Raw genomic sequence first — 17,151 nt, 5'->3', positions numbered from 1 at the left:
AGAGATTTTGGTTGCTGGGAAATGTGTGATGATCCGCGGCAATCGGATCAGAATGTCTGACCTAAGCTTGCACAGTACACAACCAGTGTTGCATGAAACGCCCTCAAAATAATCTTGTGCAATTATATATTAATAGACGTTTATTAGCAGGAGTAATTGTTAGCATGATAGCTGAAATAGCATTGTATTTTAATTGGGAGTTGGCATCATTGTCACTCGATGACAGCCTGGTTCGTTGTGCCACTATTCAATACAAGATGTCCTGTATTTCTTTGTAGTTTATCCAATTTGACAGTATGTCATGCTGTATCTCTCTCTAAGCCTGTGCAGGAAATGCAGCATGTCGCCATGCGCCTGAGATTTCCCCCCTCTCTGCCTCATTTTCACTATATATGTTTTGTGTTTGTGTTTGTGTGTGTGTGTGTGTGTGTGTGTGTCATCATCAGACATGACAGACGTTGTCCCCCCAGAAGTGAGGCCCAAGCCTGCGGTCCCAGCCAAGCCCCCACATGTGGCCCCACCCCCGATCCCATCCCACCCCGCCCCGTCGCCCTCTGGGGCCAGCGTTCGGGGGTCGGGCGGATCCACGCTCCTCGGGTACATCGGGATTGACACCATCATCGAGCAGATGAGGAAGAAGACCATGAAGACTGGTTTTGACTTCAACATCATGGTTGTAGGTGAGGGAGAAAAAAAAAGGGTGGTTGTTGTTAAACAAACCCCCCTCCAATACCCGTCAACTCTACTGTGATGATGTGTCAGACGTCTTTCTTCTACTCTCCCTCTCTCTCTCTTTCTTTTATTCATTCAGGTCAGCTGTTTATTGTTTACATATTGCAGATTAAATTAAAGAAGTTATTAAAAGTCCCAAAAGTCCCCCATGGCCCAATTGCTATTTGTAGCAAGCTTAATGTCCTTGAGTTCCTATTGTCTCTGGTTCATGGGCTGTCTCTCTCTCCCTCTCCCTCTCCCTCTCTCTCTCTGTCTCTCTCTCTCTCTCTCCCTCTTCCTCTTCCTCTCTCTCTCTCTTCCTCTCTCCCTCTCTCTCTCTATCTCTCCCCTACTGCATTGCTCCCTCTCTCTCTTCTCTCTTTCGTCCTTTCCCTCTCTCCATGGATCCATCCCTCCCTGCTCCTCTCTGATTGGCCGCACCAGGACAGAGCGGCCTTGGCAAGTCCACGCTGGTCAACACGCTCTTCAAGTCCCAGGTCAGCAGGAAGACCAGCGACTGGGGCCGAGATGAGAAGATCCCCAAGACCGTGGAGATCAAGTCCGTGTCCCATGGTACGAAATAGTGTGTGTGTGTGTGTGTGTGTGTGTGTGTGTGTGTGCTGTGAGAGAGAGAAGGAAAGAGAGGACAGGAAGTACACAAAGAAAGAGAAAGAGAGAAGGAGAGATAAAGAGAGAGAATGACAGAAAGAACACAGAGAAAGAAAGAGAGAGAGAGAGAGAGAGAGAGAGAGAGCGTAAGACGAGGGAATTGAATCTATCATGTCATTATTTATCTGGGTGAGTTAACTGGGGGAGGCCGCTGCACAGCGCAGGCTCGACTCATAAGAAAGACGGTTCAGAACAAAAAACATACGTCACACTGAGACAGAAATAGGTGTCGTACACACACACACACACACACACACACACACACACGCACGCACGTCATGGTCTCTCTTCAGGGGTCCCGGGTCCCATCTGGAGCCTCGTCTCCTGTTGCCCGTAGCGTGTGGGCACACGTTGGTCGTGGCACAGAGAGGCTTGGTGTCCTGGGGGGGCAAAGGGAGTGGCCGCGGGCAAGACACAGCTGGTGCACATCGTACCCGACCACGTGCAGTGGCATTTACAGGCCATAGTGAAAACGCATGAATGAATGGATACATAGATACATACATCAATAGATAGATAGATGATATGTAGTTATACAGATAGATAGATAAATAGATAGATAGACAGATAGAAAGATAATACCTAGGTATACAGATAGATAGAATAGATAGACAGGTAGATAGATAGATAGAAAATGGGTAATGAATGGCAAATACTGTGGGGATGCAACAATGAAGAGGACAAAAAAATTCTAAAATGTTGCATAATGTTGAGGCTTATTACTGCACAATAATGCACATTGTTGCTGACCACATGACAATGTCTTATAGCAGATAGCACAAGTGACCGTACTCTAGAAACACCAGCAGACAGTACTGTTCTCTATTGAGTAAGCCCTGACAGTGCACCGTGTGCTTGTTAAGGGTGTAAGCGAGACAGCTTGTGTTGACTTTGAGTGGATGGGTCTGTCTGTGCTCTGTCTGTTCCAGTGATTGAGGAGGGGGGCGTTAAGATGAAGCTAACCATCACCGACACGCCTGGCTTTGGGGACCAGATCAATAACGACAACTGGTGAGTGTAGCGAGCCGCGGCTAACTCCACTAGCGCCGGGCTTAGCCGCTAAGCTCTTTCCGTTTTTATTTATTTATTTATTTGTCGGGGGGTGTTAAAAGTAAGGGAATTATCTCTTTAAATGCCGACTAAGTGGAGCAGGCACTTAAACCTCCCAAATGACCAGATTTATTCTGATCAGCTTTAAACCATGAGTCGTTAGCTAGTCGTGTGTGTGTGTGTGTGTGGTGGTAGTGTAGAGGTTAAGGGGCTGGGCTAGCGTGCAGTAGACTGGAAAGTTGTGGGTTGAATTCCCAGGTACCACCGTTGTGCCCTTGAGAAAGGCACTTAACCCCCAAGTTGCTCCGGGGACAATCTAATATAGCTTTACAATGTATATATACCCTTGTTATATAGTTGACATAAGTAAAGTGTCTGTTAAATGTAATGTAATGTAGCCAGTTCTCGACTCTTCCGGCTAACTTGGTGAGTCGCTGGTGAATGTTCATGCTGTTTTTTTTCTCCCTCTTTTCCGTGGCTGTCTCCTTCCCTAGCTGGGAGCCCATCTCGAAGTTCATCAACGAGCAGTACGAGAAGTACCTGAAGGAGGAGGTGAACATCGCCCGCAAGAAGCGGATCCCGGACACGCGCGTCCACTGCTGCCTCTACTTCATCGCCCCCACGGGCCACTCGTGAGTCACAGTCCGCCGCAGTTTCAGCGTTGTATATTCTAATCTGATATCCCCCGGGAATATGAGCTGTGTTAAACATATGCCCCCAGTCATCATGCTCATATATGCCCCCAGTCACCATGCTCATATGCCCCTAGTCATCATGCTCATATATGCCCCCAATCAACATGCTCATATATGCCCCTAGTCATCATGCTCATATATGCCCCTAGTCATCATGCTCATATATGTCCCCAATCAACATGCTCATATATGCCCCTAGTCATCATGCTCATATATGCCCCCAATCAACATGCTCATATATGCCCCCAATCAACATGCTCATATATGCCCCTAGTCATCATGCTCATATATGCCCCTAGTCATCATGCTCATATATGCCCCCAATCAACATGCTCATATATGCCCCCAATCAACATGCTCATATATGCCCCCAATCAACATGCTCATATATGCCCCTAGTCATCATGCTCATATATGCCCCTAGTCATCATGCTCATATATGCCCCCAATCAACATGCTCATATATGCCCCTAGTCATCATGGTCTAACAGACCTCGATGGTGTGTCTTTGGCGCTCAAAATACAGACTGGAAGTGTGAGATGGTGGACCATCACAGAGGGTTTTGCAAATTTACAAAGTATATCAGAATAGATTGATAGGTTCACACATGCTTGCAGGCACACACTTTCACAGCCGACACGCACACAGACACGCACACAGACACACAGACACATACACACACACACACACACACTTCTCTGTCTGTTTCTCTCGGTTTGGACTGAATTGAAAAAAAATAAAATCATTCGTTTTGGCTTAGCAGTCTGCCAGGCTTAGGTCATGTCTGCAGTAAGCTGTCCTCTCAGATTGTAATCCTTCATCACCATTCTCTGTCTGTCTCTCTCTCTGTCTATCTCTCTCTCTCTCTCTCTCCCCATCCCTCTCTGTCTCTCTCTCCCTCCCTCTCTCTCTCTCTCTCTCTCTCTCTTACGTAGGCTGCGTCCACTGGACATTGAGTTCATGAAACACCTGAGTCGCTCGGTCAACCTCATCCCTGTCATCGCCAAGTCAGACACGCTCACGCCAGAGGAGAAGTTTGAGTTCAAACAGCGGGTGAGACTTTTTTTGACTTTTAAAACCCCTTTTATTGATCCATGGATCCAAAACACCTTAAAACCTACAAAAGTAGTCACCCAAACCCAGCGTGTGAGAGAGCACGCAAGACACCAGGAAGTAGAGGAACAGGAATAAGGGGGAGCGGGATTGTTATTATTTATTTGAGTTTTTATTTTTAGATGTTTTATCAGCACCATTGTGATTAGATATATTTACTTTGGCAACACTGCGGGCCAATAAAGCTGAGAGACAGAGAGAGAGAGTGAGCGAGAGAGAGAGAGAGAGAGAGACAGAGAGAGAGAGAGACAGAAAGAGAAAGTGAGAGAGAGAGAGAGAGAGAGAGAGAGAGAGAGAGAGAGAGAGAGAGAACATATTGTACCTTCCCCAGTTTTGAGTTATGACTTAGAGGAGCACAAATCTTTTAGACATTTTATCAGCACCATTGTGCTAAAATATTTTACTTTGGGCAACATTTGAAGGGAGGGAGGGAGGGAGGGAGGGAGGGAGAGAGAGAGAGAGAGAGAGAGAGAGAGCGAGAGAGGGAGAGAGAACATGACCTGAGGTTGCACCCTCCTCAGCTGTGTCCACACCAATCTCCAGCAGTAGCAGGTGTCGGTGGCAGTCCCATCACCATAGCCGTTGTGTCTGTGCTTGCACTAAAGTAGTGGGACAGCTGAATGAATGAGACTGAGAGGGCCGTGAAAAAGAACGGACCCACATACAGTAGCTTCTGGCCTCAGGGCAGCGCTTGGCATTTCCAAAACAAAGACGAAAAAGCCACACGCTCATACGCAGTGAGTGAACTGAAGCGGTGATGTATTCTGGTCATGTGTTTTGGGAAGACTGTGGCTGTGACTCACAGACTGCAGTGATGAGGGAAAAGCTGCGCGCCGAGATGAATAAAACATTTGATTTAATCCGGAGAGATTACAGATGATTAGAGCTAATAGATTATTTTCCTCTCCCGTCAGTCGAGGACAGAGTACAGGATCGTCGGGCAAATGTCACCTATAACTCTCTCTGATGGAATACAGTAGAGAAAAGCTGCCTGAAAATAAACCTTGTATTCAAAGATTCGAAGATACCACAAGCTGTATTGTCCAATGCCATGTTAGAACATTTTCTTTTGATTGAAGGCAAGAGTGTGTGTGATGTGTCAGGAGCATGAGTTTTGTATATGTATCGCGTTGTAAATGAAGGATTTGTTGTATAATGACTTAGCCAGAGGCACTCTGAACTTTCTTCCTGATGGTAATAGCTCAAAGCTTTGGTGGAGGGGGTGGGAGGCATCCTGGATGATGAAGTTGGATTTTCTTTCCACTGCTTGTCTGTTTGTATAGTAAGATCAGATGGCTGTTTTTGTGGAATTCCTATGATCTTAACGGCTTGCCCGGCTATCCTAGCCAGCTTTCTTTACCATTTGCTGTGGTAGGAAGCTGTACCAAGATTATTTAACAGTTTGAACATCTAAGTTTTTACACGATCAGAGTTAATGGATTATTGACTAGATTATTGATGAGATTATGGATTATTGACTAGATTACTGATGAGATGTGTGTTCTTCCCCCGTCAGGTGAGGAAGGAGCTGGAGGTGTGCGGGATCGAGGTCTACCCTCAGAAGGAGTTCGACGACGACATGGAGGACAAGAGCGACAACGACAAGATCCGGGTAAGAGCTGCTTCTGCTGCCGCCGCTGGCCTCTTTGGTCCGCCTTCTCTCCCTCTCTCCCTCCTTTCCTCTTCTCCTTCTCTCTCTCCCTCCCTCCTTCTCTCTCCCTCCATCACATGGCCTGGTCATGAAACCTTCTCCGCAGGGCCGTGACCTCATGCATTAAAGTATGTCTCATTAAACTTTCTCTCTCTCTATCTCTCTATCTTTCCCTCTCTCTCTCACTCACACACACTCTCTCTGTCTGTCTATCTCTCTCTATCTCCACGCACACACACACTATCTCTCTCACTCACACACTTTCTCTCTCTCTTTCTCTCTCATACACACACACACACACACACACACTCTGTCTCTCTCTCTCTCTCTCTCTCTCTCTCTCTCTTTCTCTCACAGACTTTCTCTCTCTCTTTCCCTCTCTCTCTCACACACACACACACACACACTCTCTCTGTCTCTCTATCTCTCTCTCTCTCTCTTTCTCTCTTTCTCTCTCTTCCACTCCACTCTCTGTCTACTTTATCTCAGTCCATTTTTCCATTATTCATTTTTATCTCAGTCCATTTCCTCCTGGCATGCCCTTTCCGGTAGTGGCCAGTGATAAAATGTGTCTCATTAATTTCTCTCTCTCTGTCTTTTTAAATCAACCTTTTTAAAAGTCTTGCTCTCTCTCTCTCTCTCTCTCTCTCTCTCTCTCATTTCTTCTTCTCTTCCATTCATCTCTCTCTCTCCCTCTCTCCTGCAGGAGGTCATGCCCTTTGCGGTGGTGGGCAGTGATAAGGAGTACCAGGTCAACAGCAAACGGGTCCTGGGACGGAAGACAGCATGGGGCATTGTAGAAGGTGTGTACCATACCCGCTGGAAGCCTTTGGTGTGTGTGTGTGTGTATGTGTATGTGTATGTGTGTGTGTGCGCGCGTGTGTTTGTATGTGTGCGCGTGTTTTGTATGTGTGTCTGTGTTTGTGCATGTGTGTTTTTCTGTGTGTTTGTGCGTGTGTGTGTGTGTGTGTGTGTTTATGTTTGTATTTGTGTGTGTGTGTGTGTGTGTGTGTGTGTGTGTGTGACTCGCTGAGGAAACAGTTTTACACTTTGTACCCTTACCCATCTTGTACAGATAAGATGGCTATCAGGTGGCAGGAAAGGCAGGTGGCCAGGTGTACAGGCAGGAGTTCATCACAATCTGATGGCTGTGGCCATTGTGGGATGTGGTCTCAGACTCTCTCTCTAGTCAGGTGTCTCCAATGTGTACAGAATAAATGCTCCTAGCCAGTCTCTACTGCTCACAGAGCAGATGTTGAGCAGGAGGAGTGTGTGTGTGTGTGTGTGTGTGTGTGTGTATGTGTGTGTGTGTGTGTGTGTGTGTATGTGTGTGTGTGTGTATGTGTGTGTGTGTGTGTGTGTGTGTGTGTGTGTGTGTGCGCCTGTGTGTGTGTGTGCGCGACAGTGTAGGGAGACAGCAGGTTTTGCACATCAGTCTGCCCTGAAGCTTGTTTAGAAGGGCAGATCTGTGTGTGTGTGTGTGTGTGTGTGTGTGTGTGTGTGTGTGTGTGTGTGTGTGTGTGTGTGATGTGCAGTGTATGTGCACTGCTCCTGGTCAGCCTCTACTCACAGATAAGATGAACATAATGTAGCCTCGTGCTGTCAGTCCACAATGATTTTGGAAATATAATTTCTTTCTGGTGGTCTGGAACTATTCAACTAGGATCCTATATGCTTTGGAGAAATAATAAGTGATTCTGAAGGTGACATGTTCAGATATTAAACCACGACACGAAACAGAGCGCTGGGCTGACAGGAGGAAGGGGAGTGCTAATGCACTAAGCTCTCTATAGAGGTGAACCGCTGCAGTCTGGAGCTCCTGTGCTGGATTCCAGCGTGTCTAGGGATTCTCCTAATTGGCTATACAGAATTGGAAATATTGCGCTAAAAAGGAATTTAGACCTCTTACTGATCCCTTTATGCAGGAGACCCCTTGTATGGTTTCCCTTCACAAAAAACTGGCGTTGTAAGTAACGGCAGCTCACTGATGGGCAGACCCAGAATATGTTGGCCTTTTGAGCTCTCGAGAGTTCAAAAGATACAGCACGCACATCCAAAAACGATAAATAACTGGGTGCTAGACAGAAAAAGCAGAGGCAAGGAAAAAGAACGTTGAGTCCGCACACCAGAATCTGCTCCTTAGTGTTTTGTTTTCTTTTTTTTTAATGGTATATCAGATAGATAGAGTCTTTATTGTCCTATAAGGATATTCTTCTTCACGTATCAATCAATACATTCCATAAAAGAGATAGCAGCATTTGATGTTCACATCACATACAGTATAACATATCACACATCGCACATCGCACATCACACATCACACATCACATATAACATATAATGTGACACCCACCATACACCCCCTCCCTTCTAGTTCCCTCACCGTGTGCACTGTTTCGGGCCTGAGCCCTTCATCAGACGTGAGCTTCTGAGCTCCTCCCTGCACTGAGCCCCTCTGGACTGGAGCCGCTGTTGCAAGCCGAACGGAGCTACAGCCGTTACAACCCCGGGCTAGCGTACAGCCTGCTCACCATGGCAACGCCACAGATGGACTGCGGAGGTTCTGCCGCCCTTTACCCACGGAGCTGTAAATAGAGCTCAGCGCTGTGCGTTGCTGAACAATATATAATTTGCGTGGCATCGACACACAGAAAGATTCTCATTTAAAAGTCTTTTGGGAAACAAAAGAATCAGGTTTTTTTTCATGCTACCACATAGGAGCTAAAGTGCTGTATTGTTAAGTGATAGTGAGCGTGATGTGTAGATTTTTTGTATGCTGCCTGACGTACAATAGCAAGACCGCAGGGCCTGTCTTGCATCTCTTAGCTGTAAATATAGTTACAGCCTCACCCCTGTGCATTTTCAAACAACATACATTTCATGGCTCCAGCCGTGGCGTGACTGGCTGGGGCACCTGCACCGCACACCGGCGACCCGGGTCCGATTCCCGCCCTGTGGTCCTTTCTGGATCCCACCCCAACGCTCTCTCCCACTCACTTCCTGTTTCTCTCTACTATCCTATCTTTAAAGGCATAAAAGGGCAAAAAATATACTAACAAAAAAATAAATAAATAAAAACATACATTTAATTTAATTTCAATTAATTTCGGTAGCTAAGCTCTGGTGTTGCTTAGTGATCGCGAACGTGTTGATTTATTTTCCGTGATACCTGTACAGTCAGCCGAAGAGGAGCGTAGCAGAACGTAGTCATGGTTACCAAAAGGCCACCTTTACAGGACAAACCAGTCGAGATTAGCTGTCAACTATTAAAGGAATCGTGAGCAAGAGTGACCAAAGTATAAATGTCATTTGCGTGACGCGTGTCCTGATTCATTATGTGGAAACGAGTCTCGCGATGTGGTCAGTGTAATAGAGAGTGACACGCGTGTTGACTAGCTCCTGGCAAAGACCGAGACGCAAACACATACTGTATGAGGATCACTGCTGCTAGGCCTCACTGGGTTTGATGCTTGAGGGTGTGTGTGTGTGTGTGTGTGTGTGTGTGTGTGTGTGTGTGTGTGTGTGTGTTGGTTATGTTGTTGTATGAGGGGATGATATTCTTATAATCTGAAAGGTGATGTGAAGGACAAAGGCAGAGAGAGAGAAAGTGAGCGTGAGAGAGAGAGTGAGAGAGAGAAAGAAAGAGACAGTGAGAAAGAAAGAGAGAGAGAGAGAAAGAAAGAGAGAGAGAAGGGATATTACATTTGAAGAGGTTCCAAAAACAAACAAACTGTGTCAGTTATCAGATAGCGCTGCCTGTAACTGATACACTACAGACAGGAAGTCATGTCCCGGTCCAGGCCTTATACGGCGCTCGAACTCCTCCTGCTCCTGCACCTTTGTCACTGAGAAAGCCACATCCAGCTACTCGGAGCATATCTTCCAACATGGCTGGTGACTCACTGACCCCGGAGGTTAATTAGAACCTAATCAAATCATCCGGCTCCGCTACCGCGTGGCCTCTCTGTCCAGTCCCATTGTCATGGCGATGAAGGACAGATGGGTCACTGTAACGAGGGGGCTGTGACATGGTATTAGTGGCGTGGCACTAACACTGCTGTCTATACGGTCTTCAATAGCATGGCCTCAGTGCGTATGTTATAGGCATGATATGAATAAATAGGCTATACGGTCTTTAAAGGGATATTCCGCCATTTTTGGAAATACGCTCATTTTCCACCTTCCCTCGAGCAAAACAATCGATATTTACCTTGTTCCCGTTCATCCAGCCATTCTGTGAGTCTGGCGATACAACTTTTAGCTTCAGCCTAGCATAGATCATTGAATCGGATTAGACCATTAGCTTCTCGCCTGCTAGCTTCATGTTTAAAAGTGACTAAGATTTCTGGTAATTTTCCCATTTAAAACGTGTCTCCTCTCAAGTTCGAAAGTGCAATAAGACCAACTGAAAATGAAACCTGGCGTTTTTCTAGGCTGATTTGACATGGAACTACACTCTCATCTGGCGTAATAATCAAGGCAACTTGCAGCTACTGGCACTACTACTGCTTGTTGTCTATGGGGACTATTTTCAGATGCTGCGTAAGATATCACTGCGCCTATGGTACGTTTGCAAGTTGCCTTGATTATTACGCCAGATGAGAGTGTAGTTCCATGTCAAATCAGCCTAGAAAAACGCCAGGTTTCATTTTCAGTTGGTCTTATTGCACTTTCGAACTTGAGAGGAGACACGTTTTAAATGGGAAAATTACCAGAAATCTTAGTCACTTTTAAACATGAAGCTAGCAGGCGAGAAGCTAATGGTCTAATCCGATTCAATGATCTATGCTAGGCTGAAGCTAAAAGTTGTATCGCCAGACTCACAGAATGGCTGGATGAACGGGAACAAGGTAAATATCGATTGTTTTGCTCGAGGGGAGGTGGAAAATGAGCGTATTTCCAAAAATGGCGGAATATCCCTTTAATAGCATGGCCTTAGTGCGTATGGTACAATGCATGATTTGAATGAGTAATCTATACGGTCTTTAATAGCATGGCTTCATGATATGAATAAATAGGGTCTCATATTGTGTGGCGTTGGGTGTACTGGATGTGCACACTGTTCTTTATAGTATCATGTAGTTGATGTCATATTGCATACATTTACAAGTGTTGTTCTGCCCAGAATGGTGTGTGTGTGTGTGTGTGTGTGTGTTTGTGTTTGTTCTCCTGAAGGGATTTGAGCTGGTTGGAGGCATTGCATAAGACAATGCAACATGTCAGACAATAGGCAGGTCAACACAGTGTGTCTCTTTGAGTATGTCATGAGCAGGGGGAAGGGTGTGTGTGTGTGTGTGCGTGCGTGCGTGCGTGCGTGTGTGTGTGTGTGGCTTCACCAGAGGGTTTCAGCTTGGATTCTGCTGTCAGCCACACAGCATCAGTCAGCCCTGAAGCTTGGTCAGAGGGACTGATCTGTGTGTGTGTGTGTGTGTGTGTGTGTGTGTGTGTGTGTGTGTGTGTGTGTGTGTGTGTGTGTGTGTGTGTGTGTGAGGAGGAGAAGACTGGGCATGTTTTTTTTACGGATGACTGGCATCAAGGGTCTTTCGCTCGACTTGGTCTCAGATCCCATCTCACCGTGAAGACCCAGAGACATCTCCCCCGCTGTCCCTTTCACGACTGCTCCTGCCTCTGCCATTCACACACACACACACACACACACACACACACACAGATCAGTCCCTCTGACCAAGCTTCAGGGCTGACTGATGCTGTGTGGCTGACAGCAGAATCCAAGCTGAAACCCTCTGGTGAAGCCACACACACACACACACACACACACACACACACACACACACACACACACACACACACACACAGACTCTCACATTCAGCTGGATCATTCTCTCTCTCTATCACCTTCACTGAAAACGCGATGCGATTTGCTGAATTATTGTTACTGGATTGCACAGCGGTGTCAGAGGAATTTTCAAAGACATTCCCTGTGCTGTTGCTCTAGTAGCTGTTCATGTGTATGTCATTCAGACACACACACACACACACACACACACACACACACACACACTACACACACACACACACACACACACACACTCACAGACTCTCATTCAAACACACACTCACAGACTCTCATTCAAACACACACTCAGACACTAATTTAGACACACAGACACATACACACACACACACACACACACACACACACACACACACACACACACACACACACACACACACACACACACACACACACACACACACACACACACACACACACACACACACACACACACACACACAGTATCACTGGTTACCTTTACCTTATCCAACGCACCTGTCCCCACTAAAGAGGTGTGCAAAAGCACTTTTCAACTAAGTAGAGCCTTCAACGTTAACTTTTAAAAATGGCTATCAGGTTTACCAGCTTGGCAACCAGGCATGAGGTTTTGATGTGTCTTATGTTAAAGCGATATAAGTCCTTTTCCATCACATGTCTCGCACTAACTTTTTGATGCGCATCGTTTTTAAGCAAATTTACTTTTTAATGGAAAAAGGCCATTTTTTTAGCAGTCTGTCTTGAGGACACTGTTTGCATGGAGATGGTATGATAGAAAGCTCCAGATGTCATTGCTCACTCGCTATCTCTGTCTCTCTTTCTTTCTCTCTCTCTCTCTCTCTCTCCAGTTGAAAATCTGAACCACTGCGAGTTCTCTCTACTCCGAGATTTCATCATCAGGTGAGTACTTTTTGATAGAAACAGTGAAGCCATTGCACCTCATAGTGTTCTTGGCTGCTCACGTTGTTGGTGTTTACTAGTGAAAAGTCTCGGTTACAGCCTTAAACAAACTTTCAGAAATCCCCCACACTAGCCAAGCCAACACTAATTCTACACACCTTTATCCATGTGTGTCTATTTGAAATTTGACCTTTGACCTTTTTTTTGGACTAGGTCTCACCTCCAGGACCTGAAGGAGGTGACCCACAACATTCACTACGAGACATACCGCGCCAAGCGCCTCAACGACAACGGTGGCCTCCATCCCATCTCTACGGCAACGGACACGCAGGAAAGCAACCTCTAAACCGCACAAACGCACGAAAGGAGAGAGAGAGAAATGGAGCGAAAGAGAGAGAGAAAGGGAGGAAGAAGACCGGAGAGAATGACAGAGCGAACGAGAGAGGAAGAGAAATAAAACTTAAGATAGAGAGAGAGAGAGAGAGAAAATGATTTGTTTTTTCTTTTGCTAGCTAAAAAACATTTTTCGTGTCGTGCCATGTGATCACTGCATGTTCGAAGGGAGCTCGTTGTCGTGCCCGAGTTTTGCCTGTCGAGGTGACGTTTTCGTTTTCTTTTCCTTGTGTGAGGAGTGAGTGTGTGTTCTGACCCCACGCTCACCACAGTCCTATCTCAACTCTCTTACACAGCTCACAATAGTAAACTCCCCTGTCCTCAAGCACCCAGGAAAGAAGAGAGAGAATAAAGGACAAGCTGATTTTTAAACAGTATTATTTGATTATTAGACGAACCCAGCACAAAGGTGCGTTTATAAATGTATTAATTTCACACTTGTTAAAAAAAAAATAATAATAGTATTCTCATGTTCTTTTTGCCTTGAATGGAAAAGCCTTTTTTTTGTTTACCCTCCGGTCCTTATAGCACACTTCTTAGTCTAGTGCCACCTAGTGGAAGGGGGGCTGTACTGCCTCGGGGACAAGAGAGCCGGCCGACTTGGTCCTCTCTCTCTTGCTCCATCAAGCCTCGTCCGGTACAAAGTTTACAACCCACCTAGTGCCATGACGCCCAGATGGATCCTCCAGCACACAACGAAAACAGATCATTCCGAAATTGTTAACGCTGCAGGTCAAATCCAACGCATGCCAGAGCCCACATTGCCTGCCATGACTCCTGCTTGACGTTGCACTGATAAAGCCACTCTGTAATACACACTCAGTGATTTGTACACCACTTTTGGACACTTTAACTGGGTGGGAGGGAAAATGAAACTACATGATTTCAAGATCTTCAGAACTCATTTCTAGCCACAAGTTGTGTCAGAAGTTACCGTACGTTTTTTTTTTCTTTCTTTTTTTTTTGGGTCATGTTACTTCACTCAGTTTTGATGTAATCATATCAGTATGAGTTGGTGTGTGCGTGTGTGTGTGTGCGTTTCTGTATGATTGTGTGTTGGTTGTGGTCTTTTGCTCCCCCGTGTGCACTGTTAATAGTGTCTGTTGTTGAGTGCTTTCTTGACATTGTTGCGACCACAATTAAGATAATCACAGAAGAACTGAAAAATGATGCCATAAAACCAGACTCGATCAGTGTAGCCCATGCTCATGTGTGCGCACGTAGGTACTGCTTTCTTCTAAACTCGGCCTATTATGATATTAATGCATTACATTGTCAACGTTCCCATCAGCACAAAGCACACTGACTTATCAAGAGAGCCTCTGGAACCGTTCTGAGGTTCTAGAACCATTGTCCAGTTTTATGACATACTGCTGTTAAGCCCAGCTAATACACTGATCATGTCTCTCAGGCTGTTTTGGTCTCTCGCTGTAAATCTCTCTCCTTTGATTTAATATCACTTTTCATTAATGCTGTTGTTTCCATTAAAGTGCTTTTGCAGTGTTCATTATTTATTTGATATGATGTACTATTTATTGTAACTTATTTTTAAACTGAATAAACACAAACACGTGAATCTGTTTTGGTGTCTTGAAACTCATGAAGAAGAAAAAACTACCATTTACACTGGTTACAGTCTACAGTATACTTAAAACGAAATATATATATATATATATATATATACAGTATATATATATATATATATATATATATATATATATATATATATATATATATATATATATATATATATATATACAGTAATATCATCTCAGCACACATGAGTATAGCATATTATGTAGGTATAGCCCTCAGGTTTCATCAGGTCCCTTTCCACAGGTGGGTTAATCAAGCACCATGCAGTCTGCATTCATAAGTGCTTGATTTTCTATAGCTGTTGAAAGGGACCTGATGAAACCCATGAATATTCTGTTAAACCTAGAATTTCACAATAGAAACACAGAAACAGATAGCCTACTGTATTCAATCATTCTGTATTCACCGAATCACTGATTACAGTTTTTCTCAATTGTTTACACACAATTTCTGGTACTTGAGACACAATTCTCATAATATGTAGCTCATGCACCAACCTCCTGAACCGATTCTGCTGAACTATAAGCACAATAGCTGCTTTACACTCAAATTGCCATTCTAAAACACACTGTTTTCAAAACACTACACACAATTCTGTGCATTAGACACAATTTTCATGAAGAAAATGTCTTGTTTTCACAAAGAACACACTGCCATTCAAATTCTAAAGCTAACTGCCCTACCATGCACACTGACTCTTCAGATGGGCAAACTCCTGTCACACAGTCTTACAATTAGCAATCAGAGCTTTAGTATTACAGTATAGTAGTACAGGCAGAGGCAGAGCCAGAGGAGTGAGAGTAAGAGGAGGAGGATGGGGAGGCCAAGGACCGTAATCTCTGATGAGATCCGAGCCACTAGAACATTGCAGTGCTGCGTATCAATACAGTACAGTACCGGACAGTACAATACAGCTCAATGAGCACAGTAGTACAGTATTGCCTGTGGGCTGTTCTGTAGGACTGTAAAAATACTGTAAAGTATGTTTCAAGTATTTGGGGAAAGTAATCCTACTTTGTATTCCTACACAGTTTACAGTATTTTACTATTTGTTTGGTAGCCGAAAAATTACCAACACAAGGGCTTCTGTCTCCTGAACAGGAAACTGAAATCATGAGCATTGTCCTAGAAAAAACGGCATAACATTACGGCAAATACAAAGAAAAATAATAGAAAACAATGAGATATTTCAAAATATTGATAGGGTAAGCATATCAACTTACTGTATCAGCTTATCTACTGTTTGTAGTACTGTTTGTAGTGTAACACTGAACAAAAAAAGGCCCAAGTCATTATAATGAATGGAGAAGAAGTGTTTTCAATTCATCGCAGTGTTTTACACTGAGCACATCAGTGTTCAACTGGTCCTTATAAATGTCTTGATATATGATGGTTTGTGTGTGTCTCTTGAGAACAAATTGAGCATTTTGAGGAGAAATTACATTGTTTTGAAGGTAAAGTGTCATTTTGCAGGAGAATTGTGGAGTTTTGCCCATTGTGTGTTGTTTTGGATTTGTGTGTAGAGTTCTGAGAATATGAGGCATGTTTTCAGAAAATGTGTGTTAACAATCGAGAAAAACTGTAATTCATCAACGATGCAGGCCCGCTAATTTAAAACAGTGTAACAACCCCATTCATAACCATGCAGACCAGTTCTACCAGCCAGTAGGTGGAGCCATTGAACCATATTAGAGGTTACATTGTAATTGCTTTGGCCACGTGGTGGCGCTGAGTCCTTAGTTGAACCAGGGTTGAACCAAGAGAGAAAAGACGCGGCAAAAACCAGGTCGATGCGAGCATGGGCATCGATCGGACGGCAACTCATGCTTTGATAGAATCTGTAAAAGCTCGTGATTTGCGTTTTTCTCAAATGTGGGCTGAAAGTGTTGTATCGCGCTCGATGACAGTGAAGATCTTTACGAACAAAAACATGCTGACGGGATTTTAGGGGAATGTGACATTCTTCACATAGCCAAGCAGGATTCTCACCATTCTCTTTTAATGCTACCATGTAGCCAATACCATATAACTCTTCACCAGTTTAGGCTACTGCAGCTGACATCTAGTCAAGTCAAGTCATTTTATTTGTATAGTGCATTTAACGTGCACAGAGTACAGTGACATGGGGAAAGTAGCCTATAAGAGCATAGCCTTGATATTTTCCACAAACTGTTGGAATTAGCAAACAAATAACTTTAAGGTGTTGAATTATAAATCATTTAGCAGATTAAAATAAACCACACATGGAACAAAAACGTTCATTCATAGCCTAAGCAGCACTACAGTTGTGGGGCATTCTGCTTTTTTCTATAGCCTACTGTGTCAAGCGAACTATTTGTTATCTCATGCTTCCGATTAAATACACCACCAAGCGACAGGCATGTGTAGTGTAGTAAAGTCTGACTGTAGCTACACATGCCGGTTTGCCTGCCTCACTGTGACTGTCCCCCCTCCCTCTCTCGCTCTCTGTCTCTCTCCCGCTCTTTCACAGTTGTGTGCCTGTGCGCCTCACTCACACTCACACACTCCGCCTGGGCAGAGCATAGAAAGGGGGTGGGGCTTATTTTTTTTCAACCAC

At 44.6% G+C, this 17,151-nt stretch overlaps 1 protein-coding gene across 3 annotated transcripts in view; it reads left to right on the top strand.

The window, feature by feature from the left end:
- The window catches only part of septin3 (septin 3), a 17,173-nt gene extending 2,620 nt beyond the window's left edge, over positions 1 to 14,553 (top strand). For all 3 annotated transcript variants that reach the window (XM_062540364.1, XM_062540346.1, XM_062540356.1), the window contains exons 2-10: positions 447 to 680; positions 1,156 to 1,284; positions 2,310 to 2,391; positions 2,925 to 3,062; positions 4,062 to 4,179; positions 5,756 to 5,851; positions 6,597 to 6,693; positions 12,533 to 12,584; positions 12,798 to 14,553. In XM_062540364.1, coding sequence (XP_062396348.1) covers positions 449 to 680; positions 1,156 to 1,284; positions 2,310 to 2,391; positions 2,925 to 3,062; positions 4,062 to 4,179; positions 5,756 to 5,851; positions 6,597 to 6,693; positions 12,533 to 12,584; positions 12,798 to 12,930 — 1,077 coding nt within the window. In that variant the 5' untranslated portion in view covers positions 447 to 448 and the 3' untranslated portion in view covers positions 12,931 to 14,553. The remainder of the gene's footprint in view (positions 1 to 446; positions 681 to 1,155; positions 1,285 to 2,309; positions 2,392 to 2,924; positions 3,063 to 4,061; positions 4,180 to 5,755; positions 5,852 to 6,596; positions 6,694 to 12,532; positions 12,585 to 12,797) is intronic.
- Positions 14,554 to 17,151: the final 2,598 nt, after the last annotated feature.

The sequence above is a fragment of the Sardina pilchardus genome, chromosome 1 (genome assembly GCF_963854185.1).
Source record: "Sardina pilchardus chromosome 1, fSarPil1.1, whole genome shotgun sequence".
Taxonomy (NCBI): Eukaryota; Metazoa; Chordata; class Actinopteri; order Clupeiformes; family Clupeidae; genus Sardina; species Sardina pilchardus.
This window is presented reverse-complemented; position numbering and strand designations above follow the sequence as displayed.